The 17,684-nt window shown below is 50.3% G+C and overlaps 1 protein-coding gene and 1 pseudogene across 5 annotated transcripts in view; one reads left to right on the top strand and one right to left on the bottom strand.

Annotated features, from left to right (window-relative positions):
* Positions 1 to 17,684, top strand: part of CTDSPL (CTD small phosphatase like) — a 120,691-nt gene extending 103,007 nt beyond the window's left edge. For 3 of the 5 annotated variants that reach the window (XM_060638241.3, XM_060638240.3, XM_060638243.3), the window contains 5 exons: positions 2,798 to 2,854; positions 6,259 to 6,351; positions 10,189 to 10,374; positions 13,988 to 14,109; positions 15,095 to 17,684. In XM_060638241.3, the coding sequence (XP_060494224.1) occupies positions 2,798 to 2,854; positions 6,259 to 6,351; positions 10,189 to 10,374; positions 13,988 to 14,109; positions 15,095 to 15,161 (525 nt within the window). In that variant the 3' untranslated portion in view covers positions 15,162 to 17,684. Of the gene's footprint in view, positions 1 to 2,797; positions 2,855 to 6,258; positions 6,352 to 10,188; positions 10,375 to 13,987 lie in introns of all 5 variants that reach the window. The other 2 variants (XM_060638244.3, XM_060638242.3) reach the window with 1 other exon arrangement.
* On the bottom strand, positions 16 to 905 carry LOC132682833 (small ribosomal subunit protein eS1 pseudogene; annotated as a pseudogene).

Here is a 17,684-nt window from a genome sequence, read left to right as displayed (position 1 = left end):
ACCTGGGCTTCTTCGGCATTTTTACTTTTCTTTTCTTTTTTTTTTTTTTAATTTTTTTAATATTTAGTTTTGAGAGAGAGAGAGTGCGAACAAGGGAGGGGTTGCAGAGAGAGGGAGATACAGAATTGGAAGCAGTCTCCGGGCTCCGAGCTGTCAGCGCAGAGCCCGACTCGGGGCCCGAATTCACAAACCTGAGATCATGACCCGAGCTGAAGTCAGACACTTAACCGACTGAGCCACCCAGGTGCCCCAGCATTTTTAGTTTTCTAATGAAGACATCACGGGGTGGATAAATAGACTGACAAGCCTTTTCTGTGTCTTTTCCGATGCTGTCTGGAATCAATTTATTGACCAGTTCTTTCAAGTCATTTGCACCTCTCGGGTCATGATTTCCACCATCTTTTTCTGAACTCAGCGGACCTATTGGTGCTGAGTGTAAGAGATCTTCTGAATCTGATTGTTGCTTTTTTTTTTTTTAATAGCAAAGCCAACACAAAACAGACAAAGCAAGTAACCATCAGTAGTCTTGACATCAATATGAGTTTCAATCATAGTCTGCCGTTTTTTGACCATGGAGCACACTTTGTCACGGGAAAGATCCATGCCATGGATGTTAGGCAGTTTTTGCCCTGAACATCCTCAGTAATTAGGTTGGATTTTCTAAATGCAACTTCATCCTTCCACAGATGAGCAGGGCTCACTTCGAAAACACAACCCTTGAGGCCATCAGATGCAGTTTCGGTTCCTTGAGTCCTCGTGACTACTGTTTTTCCAGGATTTCTTATATTAAATGTAGCGGGTGCTTTCACATCCTACCAATCTTTCTTAGAAAGTGGTTCGACCACTTTCTTCGTGGCTGCCTTTTTGCCACCTTTCACAAGGTGCTTATTCTTGCCCACTGCCATGGCGCTGCTCAGGGAGCCAAAGGCCAGGTATGTGTGCTCTGAATCTCCTTGATCCCCAGAAGGGCATTTCAGAGGCCTTGGAGAATCTGAAAGCTGTGACCTCTCTTGAGATCATACAACTGTAAACCTACAACTGTTTCACACAGAGGCTCTTAGACCCAGGTTAAGAACCATGGCTTGGCATGGCCTCCTTTACATAGCACGTAAGAAGAAACCGAGGCTGAGGCTTGATTTGAGCTGGGGAATGGTTGTTCTCTTTTAATATACTCTATGGAATATGATTTTGCAATCTAATAATGCCTTGTTAGAGTTTCTTCCTTCATGATTTTGTATTTTGTTGTGGAATTATAAAATACTGAACTCATCCTTGGCCTTCCAACCGCAAGAGTGAATAAACTGTAATCTGAAGCTTCAGGTACTCTATTGAGTGCTTAGCAATGGTTCTGTGTTCTAGTATTTTCTGTTTACTTAGCAAAGAACATTGAATGTGTGTATGATGATGGGTGAATAAACTGTAATCTTAAGCTTCAGGTACTCTATTGAGTGCTTAGCAATGGTTCTGTGTTCTAGTATTTTCTGTTTACTTAGCAAAGAACATTGCATGTGTGTATGATGATGGGCTTAATAAAAGCAGACCCCAGTTCAGATTCTGACCAGAGACTCTGCCCTGCACACCCCTGTCCGCACCCCTGCCCAATAGCCACCGCACACCTGCTGTCTCCTCCTATTTGTCCCAGGGGTTTGTGTTCTGAGTCTCTTGGGCCTGTTCATTGGAGTAGTTGCTACCTCATTTGTGGACTTCCATTTAGAACTTCATGTTAAACCTGGTATTGATTCACACAAGGACTGCCGAAATAATCATGTTTGCATTTTAAGTATCATTAGTATTGTCAAAGAGTTACTTTAAATAGGCTTAAGTTTGTGGCTGTGCTGGGTATTGTGTTACTTAGAACAGAGCAATCCAGGGTGGGCCGGCTCTCCCCACTGCCCAGGGCAGGAGACGGTGCCAGGCAAGGCGGAAATCACTGCTGCTCAGGACCAGATGGAGCCATGGGCACACATCAGACCCATTACCGCAGCTGTGGAAGAGAGGAGAAACGAAGGTCCAGAGGGAAAGGAGCCGAGGCCGTGGCCTGTGGCCTCTGATTTCACCTCACGTCTGTGGCCCTGCTTTGTGTCCTGTGCTCAGCATCTCCTGCCCAGCAGCCCATCACAGGGCAGCTTACATCCGTGGGTCCAATACAAATCAGTTTCCCCCCAAGTCGCAAGTCCTCTGGGACCACTGGGCTCTCACCTCCTCCCCCTGGTGGCCAGTACTGGTTCCACACCATGTGGCAGGGCTCTAGGCGAGAACTGGAGTTTCTGAGGAGCCCCATTCTCTGGCCAGGCTGCCCTACCTTTGTTGTTTAGGCCAGGGAGATGATACAGAGGTTGGACCGAGATGCTGAAAGTTTAACGATATTCAGAACAGAAAAAAATGTGCTTTCCTGCTTGTGCTTATTTTAAGGAATCAAAGCATACTTCAACATCCTTCACCTAAAACTTTTTTCCAGGGACAGCTGGGTGGCTGTCGGTTAAGTGTCCAACTTCGGTTCAGGTCATGATCTCACGGGTCATGGGTTCAAGCCCCACGTTGGGCTCTGTGCTGACAGCTCAGAGCCTGAAGCCTGCTTCAAATTCTGTGTCTCCCTCTCTCTGCTCCTCTCCCGCTCATGCCTGCTTGCTTGCTCTCTCTCTGCCTCTCTCAAAAATAAATAAACATTAAAAAAAATATGTTTAGCTGTTTTTTCCAATAATAAAAACATTGGTCCAGGCAAACCTTATTCTTTCTAAAGTTTCCAATTTTATTTTGTTCTTTCGGATATATTAATTATAATTTCTTTTCTCTCTAGCCCATTAGTAATGCTGATTTTATTGTTCCGGTTGAAATCGATGGAACTATACATCAGGTAAGAAATCAAAGCTGAATCGGAGCTGCAATTAGCATTTTTTGGTAATTACGTTTCCTATGAACTTAATTCTAAATTCCCATTTCATCAACACTTTTATTACTGACTCAAAAGGGAGCAAGCTTTGTAAAATAAATACAGTGATTTCCTGCTTTCTTTTTTTCACTGATGCATTTACTTTATAGTGAGTGTATAAGGGAAACTATAATCCATTTGTAGATAGTAGATGTGGTTGCAAGTTAGAATAGTTCTTTGATTTGATTCAGACTTTTAGAAGTTTCCATATCCCCCACTGGCCTAGCTTGATGGTCTAATTAACTTCCTCATGTAATGGCTTTCGGCTACTCTCCTAGCAGGCAAAAGGAAAATGCCGCAAGTACCCACTTATGGTGGGATGTTGGGAAGAGATGTCAATTTCCAATACCTGCCACTCCAGACTGATCTTGTCACTCCTACATCATGTTCTCCAGCGGATCTTTCGCAAAAATCCCAACCAAAAGGATGTGTGTTTTTGGATCAGGAGACAACTTTGAATAAAGATGCCCTAGTTAATTGGCACGCATCTTTGTTCTGATGGTTTTTTTCCCCTTATCTGCATGAAGCTTCTCCAGGAATAGCTTCATTTATGAACATACTGGAACACTGTGGGAAAACTCCTAGCCTTGGAAGTTGAGGAGTAGGGGTGATTTGTAAGGTTTTCCACAGGGATGGTGTGACCCTCTTCTTGTCGACCCAGGGTCTGAAAGGGAGAGTATCTGACCTGATTGTGTTTATATCTCAGGAAGGAAAATCTCTCTTGGTGCTTGAGCCATAACAGGATGTCTTTCCTTAACAACACCAGTAGTTTCCTTGGCCCTTGAGGACAGGGTGTCAGAGTTGATGTCTTGGAAATCAGCTGGTCCGACCGTGTCGTTGTCCAGATGGGGAAACTGAGGCTCGGCCAGAGAAAGGGTTGGTTCAAGGTCACATCATGGAAAGAATTAAAATGAGACTTCCAGTCTTTTGCCTCCTGGCCCATGGCTCTTTTCCTGTTACCCTGGTCCCTTCCCTTCCCAGGCAGGAGGTCTTGCCAGGAAGCTGGCCCTTGGAAAGGCAGCTTTATTGCCAGTGTCTCCACATGTCATGCTTTTAAAAGCCAGCAGGGAGCCGAAAGACAGGCACTTGGGCATTTAACATTTGCAAAAGCATCAACTGAATTAACTCAGCATCTGAGAAGCAGTTAAGGCTTCATTTAGTACCTTGGCTTCTGCTACAAAATAACGAGACAAAGGAGAGGCTGCCCGCTGGCATGGCAGGAATTAGGAGAGAAATTAATCCTTCCTTCTTACCTTGCAACTGTGAGCATGACCCTCAGGGCCTGACCTGTGACGGCCAGCCCACTCTCAAAGGAGCCACCCCGGCTCCCCCAGCCTCCCTCCAGACTGTACTGTGATTCATATGGCGATAGATACTCCAGGGTCCCAGGGGTGGGATCAGAAACCCTCTCTCCTGAGGGAATGAAGCCACAGGCGCCAAGAGGAGGACCAAGGCCCTGGCGAAGGCCGTGGCCTCGTTCAAGTAATCCAGGATAGGCTGTGCAGGTCCCGATGGGCCTATTCTTGGTTACTTGCACGCGGACGCGGGCCTGGACGCCGGCATCCGGGCCCAGGACCTTCCTCTCTGCCAGAGGCACCAACACCAGAGTTCCCAAATCAGTCTCCTGCCCTCTGCGTGTAGCAAAGCTTGCTTTCCAAGCAGCATTCCCAAGGAGACTGAGGACCACAGGCCGCACCCGTTCCCTGGCACCGAGGAGCCTCATGGACAAAGTAGGGGCCTGCCCCAGCCCCACCCCCAGCCTCCCAGCTCCTCACGGCCCTGCTGGCGCCCCCGCCAGGCCTCTGGCCCTTCACTCCACCCTCGGCCACAGACCGTGCTTACCCCAGTCTTTCAGTGGGCCACAAGTTTCCCACCGAGTCCTGGCTCTGTGCAGAATTCTTCTGCCATGCACGCATCCCCTGTGTGGTACAGAGCCCCGTCCCCACTCTGTGACTCCGTGGGTAGACAGCTGGCAACATCTGCCATTCACGGCCTCACATGTGCTCCCCCTGACCTGCCTTTCACACTTCCTCTTTAGCCACTTCGTCTGTCCCCCGTCTCTAAAGGGCCGGTCACGAAGGGCTCTGGCCTTGCTCTCACACCCAGGTATTTTCAGGCCAGGTCTCATGCTCCTACCGCTTCCTCTGCCTGGAAGCTTACTTCTCGTCCTTACCAGCCTGGTGAACTCTTGTTCATCCTGCAAGGCCCAGGCCAGATGTTACCTTCTGTGATCCTTCCCCTTGAGAGGGGAGTTCATTGTCCTTAATTTATCTGTCTACTACAACTTGGATATGCATGCTTAGTTTGATTTGTTCTTATTTGTATCTGCTCTAGACTGTGAGCTCTTCAAGGGCAAGGCCTGTGTTTTGTTCATTTTTGTAACTTCTTCAGGCTGAGCACAGAGCTGGGGCTCAGTGAATATGAGCTGAATTGAATTTTAATAAGTTTGATTTATTTTAGGGAAGTGGCTAATTTCACATGGAATTTATTCAAGTTTTAATTAGTTCTTCCCTCCTCCCACCTTCCCTATCTTCTCTCACCAGCTTTGCCTTGTCTCCCATTTCCCTGGTCTCCTCAGATTTGTTCAGGTTCCCCAGTCAGGAGCACAGAGCCACCCAGCCACTCCAGGAAAGCCTCTTCTTTGCCCCCCTCTGCCTGGAGGCCCCTCCTGATGGGGCCCTGGGAGTAGGTTGGCGTCACGTCCCCCAAAGTCTATTTCTGTACCGAGCTCAAGTAGAGTCACCTTTGCGGCATCAAGTGGATGGCTTCCCACACTGACAGGGAAGGCACCTCTCGCCTCTTTGCTGGGCCTGCGCGCCCACCCCAGGCCTTCCTGGCGAGAGAGGTGTTCCAGTCGAGGGTACGAGGTGGCCGCTTGTCCCAGAGCTGCCAGACATTGGGTCGGGCCTGGACGTCTGAATGGACGGCCCCTGGGCCGTAGCCTGTGTCCACATAGGGCCTGACCCACAACACGTACTGAGAAACACGGGTGAGAGAAGGAGCCATTTCGCACAAACACGGCACAACCCTTCTACTTACTGGTTCTGAAAATCCGTAAGACCCCCCAGTACCGCGGTCAGCTTCCCTTTCCCTCTTCAGAGGAGGGTGCACCAGACTCAGACCGGGAGCCCGGTCTGAGGAGTGTGTGTGTGGCCTAATGTGCCGCATCTGACTGTGTAGCCCTCATACAGTTGGGGTGTCCCCCCCACCCATAGAGCTGGGGACAGCAAGCAATTCCCTTTTAAGGAATTCTTCCTACGTGGGTGTTGGGCCCAGGCCACCCCAGCAGCTGCCATGACTGACCGGCCTGCTGTTTGCTACCGTTGCAGGTGTATGTGCTGAAGCGGCCCCACGTGGACGAGTTCCTCCAGAGGATGGGCCAGCTCTTTGAGTGTGTGCTCTTTACTGCCAGCTTGGCCAAGGTACGTCCTCCTCCCAGCTGGGCTCCCCCAGCCCCTCCACCCTGACCCCCTGTCTGCCAGGCAGCCCTCTGTTAAGGTGTGGGAGGCTGTTCCCATGGTGACAGTTTCCCACCCCAGATGGGATGGATGCAGGCCACGTGCACAGCGCCAGCCTGAAAGGCTTCTGGGTTATTACCATGGTGACAGGGAGCCTTTGGAACAAATGCTCCGTGAAGTTGCTGCCTGCAGCCGCCTCAAGCTGGATGTCCACAGGCCAGGAAATCCGTGTGTCCCGTGTAACTGGCAAAGGGCATCTGCCCCTCGGCTGTCGACTGGCAGACCCCTGCTAGGGGCTCAAGCCTTTGTGTCCTCCATTGGCTCACACAGGTTTGGGGAAGGATAAGTGTCCAAGACTCAGCCACATGCACGGGCCAGAGGAGGGTTCTGACTGCCCTAGTGAGCCATGTGATCTCGGACAAGTGACTTCACTTGTCTTGACTCCATTTCTTCTAGAAATTGGGGATGATTTCCTCTACCACATGGGGTGGACCAAATGAAATAATACTTGTAAAGGGCAGAGCGCCGTGCTGGACTCATTCAGCAAACGTTCCTGGAGCCCCTGTTGTGCTCCATATGCCCTGCGGCACTGTCGCGTGGTGAGTCTCCTGGTGCTCAGGGTTCAATTATCATAATTATTAATGATGACAAAATAATTCACATGTTTTGGCCTTATAGCTTGGTATGAATCTTTGACCCAGCGTCTACACTGGCTCTAACCAAAGAGAGTGGTTTCTTTGCCCTTCCCCACTGTTTAAAGGAAGTAGCAGGTGCATAGGACGACCCCCCCCCCACCCCCGTATGGTTATGTCTGCCCTTTCACAGGTGTGCTGAGGTGCCGCGCCTCAGGTGGAGAGGGCGGGCGCCACTCCTCGGAGGAGATCCTTGCCATGACCACCCCTCAGATCCTGACTCTGATGGGGCCAGTGCCTTCCATTTGTTGGTGGCACCACCAGTGTCCCCGTGGGCACCTTGGGGACTCTGAGGTGGCCCCAGAGATGAGCTTTGTGGGGCACAGTTTAGCAATCTGCTCATCTCCAGACCTGCTGCAAGGACTCTCCCCTTCCCCACCCCCTACAATGTCCCGGCTCTGGGTGGCTCCCTTCTCCTCTGCGTGCTGGGGACTCTGACCCCAGGTGCCCAGACATACCGCTTTGCCAGACGGGGCATTCCTGGTTTGAATCATGTCTCAGTCACGGCTGAGATGAGAGGGAGCCCCACCTGCACAACGTTCTGCCAGACTCATTGGCAGGCCTTAGGGCATGAGCTCGGTAGAAAGGGAATCCAAAACCTAGGCCTCACTTTGGCATGCTAAAAAGAGCATGGCCTCGGGGAAGACATAATCTTCCCCAGTGGGCGCTCTTTCCCATGAATGGCACCAAGACGAACCGTAGCGTGGATGGGTCTCCTGGCGGGGCTCTGGGGCACCGAGGAGCCTGAAGTGACAACTGCAGAAATAACAAACAGGAAGATGGCACCGGTGTGGTAGATTAAGAATTGGGGGGTGGGGGTTAGGAGGGCATTTGGGGGGGGGAAGCTGGCAAAATTGAAACACTCTTTCTCGGTAGTAGTCGCCAGCGCTTAAACATCCTTGTTCAGTCTCTTCCTGGATGTCTCCCACCTGCACCTCCACCTGTCTCTCCAGCCCTTCCCTCACTGCTACTCCAGCCTGGCTCAGCCGAGTCGGCTCCCAAGTGCAGCCTTCTGGCCCTTTCCTCCCTGATGCACAAGCTCTGCGGACAGGTGGGCGCTCCCCGGTTCTTGGCTCTGGGCTCAGCTCCCAGCCAGCACCATTGGTGCCGTGGACCTCCTGGCCCACAGCCCAGAAACCCACAGGAGCCCTGAGCTGATGTCAGAGCCCTTCTATGTCTGTTTCCTCATCTAAGTTTCCTTTTTGATTCGTTCACCCAACAGATACTTGCTTAGAACCTCCTGTGTGTCGGGCTCTGTACTAGGCACTGGGGATACGGCAGAGAACAAAGGAGACAAAGCCCCTGCCCTCATGAAGCTTACATTCTGCACATTTACCTCTAAGGCCTGGAGCCCCCAGACTCAGACGTTCTCTTGAAGGATGTATGCCACCGCCAGTGTTCACAATTATGCGGAAATTAATCACTATTTCCACCTAGAGTCAGCCTCCTAGTACCGGTGGGTACTGCCCTCTCCAGCGGAAAACTGCAGTGCCTGCCTGGTCAGCAGGAAATGGCCTGCTCCTGGACTCTGCCCCCTCGGGATGTGTCTGGGGAAAGGAGGACATTGCCACAGAGTTAGAGCTGCTGCCCGTAGGCCCGTAGCCCCACATCCTGCAGCGTGCTGGCATTTCTCTGCACCCCGTGGGCTGCTGTGCATTCCGGGTACTTCCTGCCTCCCTGGCAGAGTTGCTGGTCTTTGTGCTGTCGCCTCTCTTTCACTTCCAGCCCCAGCCACTCAATGGGAACCCCGTCTTTTCGACATCTTCATTTATGAAGATTTTCCCTCAGGGATGACCTCTTTATTTCTTTATCCGGTTCAGCTTGCTTTGGGAAAATCCCCCAGGCCATGAGAGAAGGCCAAATACGGTGAGCCCCACACTCCCTCCCATAAAACTCGTGGGCTCTGCGGGGCACCTGGGTGACTCAGTCAGTTGAGTTTCTGACTCTTGATTTCGGCTCAGGCCGTGATCCCGGGATGGTGGAACTGAGCCCCGCATCAGGCTCTATACTGAGCATAGAGCCTGCTTGGGATTCTCTCTTTCCCCTTCTCCCTCTCTCTCTCTCTCTCTCTCTCTCTCTCTCTTTCTCTCTCTCTCACTGAAAAAGCAAAACAAAGTTGAAAAAAACCTCCTGGGCTTCAAGTAAACAGAAGTGGGTGTCACTGTCCCCGTGCTGGTGCTGGTCTGGCCCAGCTCCTCAGATCACCCGTAGGAGGCAGTGCGGCCTCATGCCACACAAGCCAAATGCAGAGTCTACTCATTCGTTCGGTGGCAAAACTAGTGTTTACTGAGCCCCCACCGCGGTGCAAGGTGCCCGGGACATCCTGGTGGACACGCCAGACAAGGCCTGCGCTCTGGCCAGAGAAGAGAAAATCCGGTAATCCCCGGGGGTGGTGAGGTCTGTGAAGGAAGCCACCGTGAGACCCCGGTAGCCAGAAAGGGAGGTATAGGTGGCTCTACGTGGGTGGTAAGGAAAGCCAAGACCCGAAAGGCGAAGGGACAGAAGGAGAAGTTGGTGCAGAGACCTGAGAAGGGGATGTTGCGTGCGCAGGGAGCACTGGTGCAGGGGTTCTGACCACGTTCAAGGCCAGTGCGGCTCGGGTGACGAGCTGGAGCTGAGCGGGGGCACACATCACGTAGCCTTGGCCGTGCGGGACAGGGCGGGCCCTGAGGGGTGCGGGCCTTACTCCTGGGCCAGTGGGTCCGCGGCGGGGTGTCGTAAGCAGGGGTGATGGGACATGAGAGGAGCGGCTGCGTGGGCTGCAAAGGAGACGCAAGGGGGAGCGGGCAGGCCCTTTGAGAGGCTCACGCAGCTGCCCCAGGCAGAGGTTACACCGGGAGCCGGGCGGTATACACACAGATGCAGGTCGATTCAAGATACTCTTGGTGGCGGAACCGCCAAGAACTTCTGACGGACTGGATATGAGAAGTGAGAGAAATTGAAGCAGCCAGCCTGTCTCACACACATGGAGAGGAAAGCGAGCAGGATCCTAAAACACGTCCAATTATGTAAACCCCTGTCTGGAAAAGTAGTGTGGATCTTGCTGCAGTAGGGCAGGTCTCTGGGCTCTTCCAGGCGCCCGGCCTTCACCACGGCTCCTGCTTTCCAGTACGCAGACCCCGTGGCCGACCTGCTGGACCGCTGGGGCGTGTTCCGGGCCCGGCTCTTCAGAGAATCGTGCGTCTTCCATCGTGGCAACTACGTGAAAGACCTGAGTCGCCTGGGCCGGGAGCTGAGCAAAGTGATCATCGTGGACAATTCTCCGGCCTCCTACATCTTCCATCCTGAGAACGCAGTAAGTAGCCCCGGGGGAGAGCACGGGGGGGCCCCGTCCAGCTTCGCCTGCCTGCTCTCAAGCACCTGCGCCAGCTCTCTTGGCCTGGCCTTGGTGAAACCCCAGCTCTGCCACTTAGCAGTTGCGTGACACTGACCCAGTTCGTTCACCTCACTGAGCCTTAGTTGCCTCGTCCACCAAATGGGAATTCTGGGGGTGCTGACCCATAGGATGGTTGGAAGATCGAGCGCGGCAGAGCGTGGAAAGCACTTAGAACGGTGCCTGTGATGGGTAAGTGCTCAGTGGGGCTGCATCTTAGCGTTGTTAATGTTGTTCCCGAGAAGGGTTCCGTCGCGAACCTCCTGGAGCTGGCTCGTGGCTCCCGGAGACTCAAAAGGCCTGGCTACCTCTTCAGCAGACGACGTTCTTAAACAAGCATGAATGAAACACCTCGATAAAGGCCTTCAGACAAGCCTGCCAAGCTTTCCTACCTCACAACGATGTCTGAAAAGTATACAGTGGGGACATCTCCTACCTAAAACTCCCCGGAGTGGGACAGTCCCCAGCGCCTGCTCACTGGGTGCAGCATGACCGTCCAAGCAAGAGAGACATGCTCTCCCACCTCCCGTCCTACGTTTCCAGGGAAAGGGAGGTCAGCCAACCCCGCTGGTGACTGCCAGCCATCAGCAGGACCGCCACACTGGCCCTCAGCTCAGGCAGCCTTTCCCAGAGAGTGGGCTTCCTCCCGAGCCTGGGCTTCTCACACTGAACAAAAGGCCCCCCAGCGTCCTTTCCTTGAATCCAGAGCTCTGTGGCTCCCCATATAGCAAAGAACTGAGTTCAAGGTAGATTCAGTTAGTGAGTAATGATTATTTGAGTAAACGTTCCAAATTTATTATATTTACATGCATTCATTATAGTGAGTTAATCAAATTCATCGTAATGCATTTTGTCATGTGTCTCTTAACAGATAAGGATTACTTCTTAATACAATCACAATTCCATTATCCCATCTGACAGAGCTAACAGTTTCTTAATACTCTCTAATATCCAGACTGTGTTCATATTTTCCTTATCATCTCGAAATGTCCTGCATTTGGACTGTTTGAATCAGAACCAAGCAAGGTCCATGCACTGCTCTGGTTAATAATGCGTATAATCTTAACAGTTCTCCCTCCCCCTCCCTTTTTCTTCCGTCCTATTTACCGGTTGAAGAAAGTCTAGTTGTGTGTCTTACAGAAATGTCCCCTCTTCTGGATTTGTCTAGTTGCGGCCTCGTGCTGTTTTCCCATGTTTCCCGTGAACAAGTACTTAGAGCACTACTGCTTGATTGAGTGCAGGTTCAGTTTTGTTTTTTCCAGAACACATCACAGGTGGTATTGTGTACTTAGTATGTTATCACATCAGGAGGCATATCATGTCAGGCTGTCCCACTTTTAAAGACTTCAAATTGATCTTTGGAGTCAGGTGTTGTTAGCCTGATCCTACTGTTTTTAAATTTCCCATCAACCTTTGACCTAGAAATGGAGCAGTCGTTGATGATCATTGCCTACATCAACTATTTCATTAAGAATTGCAAAATGGCGATTTCTAAATTCTGTCATTCTTTCCACGTGTGTTGGCCAGAAATCCCCCCCCCCTTTTTTTTTTAAATCAAATTTGCCCTCGTCGACTACTTGATTACCCTAAATTCAGTTTGAATGTTTGAATCGGGAAGTCAGGGTAATGTCTTGGTTCTTTTTCTTTAATTCTTTAACCTTCAGAGTAATGAGTCGATGGTCTAGCAGCTTCCAAAAGTAGCCAGTGAATTTGGGGGGAGGGGGGCATTATGATGAACTCAAGCATTTTTCATTGTTATAACTTAATACACTTATTATTCTTTTGTATGCTCAAATGTTCGTTCACCTTTGGACAGCGGACATCCCTTCAAATAACAATAGTCTTTGAAAGCTTCCTGCTTCTGGTGCAACAAGATATTCCAGGCTCGTCTTGTCCGTTTCTTACCTCCACCCTGGAATCAACCGCTTTTCTATGGAGCCTTGTTCCTATTAGTGGGAATGGTATTGAGAGACCACAGTTTGGATGGACTCTCGTTGTTGCTGAGATGGCCTTTGCTTCTGGCCTTTTATACTAGACAGAGCTAACATATATATATTTTTAGAATTAAAATTAAATCATAAATTCATATTGTTTTTCCAGTTCAGTGTTATAACAGTTTTTATTTAGTTTCTTTGGTTTTATTTTTGGATTTGTATCTCCTTCTCTTGTGCTGAAATTCTGGGTTCCTAAATATATTAACACTTCATTACATATTTGACTTATTCTATAGTATATGTTGAATAGTTTCCAAATAGAGTACTAATATTATTACTACTAATAAGACAATTGCACGCACTTAGGGTGTCTTTGAGAAATGTACGGACAGAACACTACGTTTTAAAATCACTTGAAATAATTCTCGGTGTGGTTATGTCACCAAGTTTATATGCACCTTGGGTTCATTTTTTATTGCTTTCTTTTCTTAATGGTTTAATTTTATTTCAATTATGTAACACATTTCCATGATTTCCAACATCAAAGCTACCAACAGAGATAAATTTGGAGAAGTCTTGTGTCTATGTCTGCCTTCTCCCTCTTTTCCTGCCCTTCCCCTAGGAGTAGTCATTTTTTTGTTAATCCTTACCTTGTTTATATATTTTTTTTATTTTCAGAGAGAGAGAGAGAGAGAAAACACAAGTGGGGGAGGGGCATAAAGAGAAAGAAAGAGAACCCCAAGCAGGCTCCATGCTGTCAGCACAGAGCCCAATGTGGGGCTCAGTCCCACGAACTGTGAGATCATGACCTGAGCTGAAACCGAGTTGGATGCTTATCCGACTGAGCCACCCAGGCACCCCTATTTTTTAACTATACAATGAATCGTTTCGTTTCTGAGCAGTCCTTCAAAGGGCCCAAAATGTTACTTTTGTGAACTCCTTTGCTTTCCCCAAAGTCCTTTTTACATCTCTTCTTTTGCACCGCTGGCTGCTACCCATTACCGCCACCACCCCCCACGTCTAAAACTAAGGGAAAATCCTGTCTGTGCCCAGAGCTCAGACCGTCCTGAAATTTTATACTCCTCCTTTTAACCGATCGCTGCTAAGGATGGGAGGAAATTCTCTGCTTTTGGCTGAGAAAGCGGCACAATTGGAAGCCTCGCCGTGCCCGGTTTGTGGGCTCCGTGGTGTCAGTGGCCGGCAGGTAACTGTGGCTCCAAGGGCTCTGAGGGGTCAGGAGCTGTTGGACGCAGTGGAAAGAGCTTTTGAAACTGGCAGGTGGCAAGGCCAGCTCTCACACGGTCTGCGCCGTGGCCACCTTTTCTGTGGCAGGAGAGAAAACAAGCAGACGCACACACACTGACATTTACACTTCACTTAAAAAGCAAACACACTGAACTCTGCCTTCTTCCTGAACCAGGTAGCTCTGGGTCCACCTTAGTTGGGACGGGAGAGAACAAACAAGATGATGACGATGATGCTTTTTAGACACCCGTCCTCCTTACCAAAGAAAATGCTAAACGTGCGGGCACCGGCCGGGCTAGGAGCTGCCCCCGGTGCCGGGCACGGTTCAGCTGCCCCCTCCACACGCTGTCTTCCAGGTGCCCGTGCAGTCCTGGTTCGATGACATGACGGACACAGAGCTGCTGGACCTCATCCCCTTCTTCGAGGGCTTGAGCCGGGAAGACGACGTGTACAGCATGCTGCACAGACTCTGTGATAGGTAGCGCCGGCCTCCGCCCGCCCCGCCTGTGCGCTCCGGGACCTCGGCCTCGGGGACCTGCCTGGAGTGAGGACACTCTGTGCTCCAGGCCGCGAGGTCAAAGTGGCCATACCTACCTGTTTTATTTTTTAAGAACAGAAACACTATTTTAAAATGAACTCTTTTAACAGATTTCATAAAGGGACGTGCATTTTACGGTATTTGCTTTTCTTAAAACATACCAAAAAGAAAAAAAATGGAAAAAAAAAAAAAAAAAGAAAAAGCTTGATATCTATCGGACTTCCTTTCAACTGCCCATCCCCCCTTCCAAGCAGACAACCGGTCCCTTTCTATCCCAGCTCGGAGCAGCTGACCCAACTCAGAATCTCTTTCCTACAGGATGAAGTGCCTTTTTGAATGTTATTTTAAGCTGAGAGTTAATTTTTCTACACAACATATTTCCAGACATCTTTTAGTCTTTTATTGTCTTAGATTCTCTAAGAAGACAACTACGACAATTTTCTAGAACCTGGGGCGGGGGGGGGGGGGGGGGGGGGGGCGGGGCGGCTAGGGCTGGAGGTGAGTCATAGAAGCCTGTCTCCCAACAGGTGTGACCGCTCAGACGCCCTGTGGCATGTTGTAGGGCCGGGCTCCCGACAGGAGTCGCGGTGACCTCGGCGGTGCCTCCATTCGTTACTGACCCAGTTTGGAATGTATCTGCAGTTGTGCGGCTCGGCCCTTTAGGGAACGACAGCTTCTTTTATATTATTGCTATTGTTTCTGATGGTGACACATTTGTCTTGAGGTCCCAGTCTCCCCCCTTGAAAAGTGGCATCGTCACTTCTGCTCCCACACGACTGCCGTACTCCTGTGTGTTTTCTGTTGTGTCGTCGTCGTTCTGGGTAGAGCAGTTACCAGAAACTCTGAAACCCTTGGATATTTAAAAAAAAAAACAACAACAACCTGTTTATTGATTTTTTTTTAAAAATGTTTTCCTTTCCAAAAGCTGGATACACACGGAGCTGTTTGGGAATTTTCTTTGCTGCTATTGCGCTGCCACCAAATGGAATTGACCAGCGGCTGTTACACTGTTCTTTGCCACTGTGCCTATGCTCAGAATCTGCTCACTGCTAAGCTGCAGACTCGGACAGGGTCAGAAACGTAGGTGTCCCGCCCCACCACAGACTGCGCCAAGAGTCCCCCTTGCCCGGCTCCGGCCATGGGAGTTCAGAAGGGAACAAAGACAAAGGGGCCAGCGCGCCACACGGGCGTGGTGTTGGTTTCCGGCTGCAGTCGACATCAGAGACCGTGATGAGCCGACCGTTCTCTCTCGAGAACCCGTGGCCTCCCCCAGCCACCCCGCTGACGTGGCCCAAGTCCCCTCTTGGTCTTCTCTTTTGAAGCACAGCCTGGGGTTGGGGAAACCTGTCTAGAGGCGGAACCCCTCGCCCCGAGCCAGGGAGAGGAAGGTGCCCTCCCCGGGCCGGGGCTTCCTCTGCAGCCTTTCCCAGTGACAAGACAGTCTATAAAGTATTGCTCTTAAAAGTAATTTAGAAGAACCCTTTCGTGTCGGCACCATTGCCTTAGTCCTCTGTGGGTTGGGCCTCCGCCAGAGTTCTGGTGGAAGCGACTGGCGCTAGCAAGTGTGGAAATGGGGGTCGAAGTAAAATTTTGTTCTCGCTTTCGTTCCCAAGATAACGAAGCCAGCTGCCAATCGTGTCCTCCCAACAGCACTTTGGGCCGCGGACTGCCGTGCATTCAGAAGAGAAATAACTGTTCAGGGGTAACCGGGTCCCCCAGCTTTCTGAGTGTGCAGAATCCAGTAACCCACATGCCAGTTAAAGTAGAAACAGCCCCTTGCTCGCATCAGCACAGACCACGGCAGTTCCGTGGCGGATCTGCACACGCCATAGCCCTTGATCTGGAAAACTAGTCATTAAGTCAACCCGCTGCCTTAAATGTCTCGAATGTTGCAGTCCAGTGTCTGTCGTGTGTTGAAATCCACACAGAAATCGGTCCTGGCGAGAGCCCCAGACCCTCAGCCATGCCCCCTTCTCTGCTGGCACCATGAGGTCTTCTCTGGAACAGGGGGCAGAGAGGACGAAGTTCTAGAGTATTTCAGGGGAATCGGACCTAGGAACAGTGTCCCACTTCTCAGAGACGGAGTGAAGACACTGGCAAGCTTGAGCCAAACACTGCACCTAGTGGTTCTTGAAACCGTGAGCACCATTGCACGATTGTGGGGGATGGAGCCCGGTTCCTGCCATCACAGGACACAGAGTGTCTCGGGGAGGGGGGGGGGCCAGCAGACCCCCCCCCCCCGAGGGTTCTGGATTCTGTGCACCTTATTTGACCACACTCCAAAATTCCAGTTTTGTTTTAACCCTCGATTCTGCTTTATGTACATAACCAGAATATCTAGATCTCTCTCTATATTTTTAATCATCTACATGTAAATGAAGCAATAGAATTCTAACATAAGGCCAAGAAATGAGATGAATGTTTGGGGTTTATGTTTTTTAAGGTAAATACGGGTATTGTTTTTAATTATTACCTTTTATTAAATTGTGGGCTTTAAAACCTAATGAACCCTATTAGCTATTTCTCTGTGCCATATTGCTTCCCATGTTACCCAAATACCCACCCCACCCCCAACTCTTCAACCAAAAGAGAAACCCGACCTCCTGAGTCTCCACGGCCCTTTTGGTACCAGGTTAATATATAGTCTCCTGGACAAGTATTTTTTACATTAAGATCTGGGACAAGATATGTTGGGTTGTGGACTCCGGCCCCGGCGATGTTATGCGGTCTCTGGCCGGGCCTTGAGTGGAGGTGCCCAGGCATCCGAGGTTGTCACTGCTCTGTCTTCCATTGTTCGGGAATCCTCTGCGTTGGTCTGCGGTTTCACACATTAGCTGTTTGTAAACCACGTATCTGTACGCCAAGGAGGAACACCACTTGTCACAACCCATGGTTGGTGGGGAAGCTCCTTTGACACAGTGCAGTTTTGATGAAGTGACTTTGGAGACGTGAGGCCCTGATGACACTGACTTGTCATGGTTGCAGCATTTGAACTGCTGGTCTGGAAAAAGAAATCTGTAAATCTGTATAACCCGGCAACATGGAAGACCCTCTATTTTAAAGACGGCCCTCTGATAAAATCTAGAACCACACAGCCCTATAGGGTCAAACACTCGTGACGTTTGTGCCTCTGCTTTTAAAGGTGCTGTGATGGGCAGTTGGCATGCCAGGGTTCGAGAAGAGAGTGGATGGCTTGACGTGCTTGCAGTTGCCCGAGCAAAATCCACTGGCTGCCTCTGCTCCTATCTCGCTGTAAATTTGATGGTGTCTGTTCCTGTTCGTTCTCCAGGGAGCTTCTCTGCAGACTAACACCCCCCTCCCCTCCCCCCACCCGTAGTGGAGATTCTGGTGCCTGGGTAGTCGTGGATTTCTGTTGGACATTTGAATGTGATAAACAAGCCAGCGTTACTTGGGAAATACTACATGTGGAATGTGCACGTTTCCAGGGGCGAGCCTTGTCAGTCGAGAGGTTTGCAATGATTTCCTTCCTGCCAAAAATAAACACGTGAAACTGC

Source organism: Panthera onca, chromosome C2, assembly GCF_046562875.1.
Source record: "Panthera onca isolate mPanOnc1 chromosome C2, mPanOnc1 haplotype 2, whole genome shotgun sequence".
Taxonomy (NCBI): domain Eukaryota; kingdom Metazoa; phylum Chordata; class Mammalia; order Carnivora; family Felidae; genus Panthera; species Panthera onca.
The sequence above is the reverse complement of the archived record's forward strand: the minus strand, read 5'-3'. Positions and strand labels throughout refer to the sequence as shown.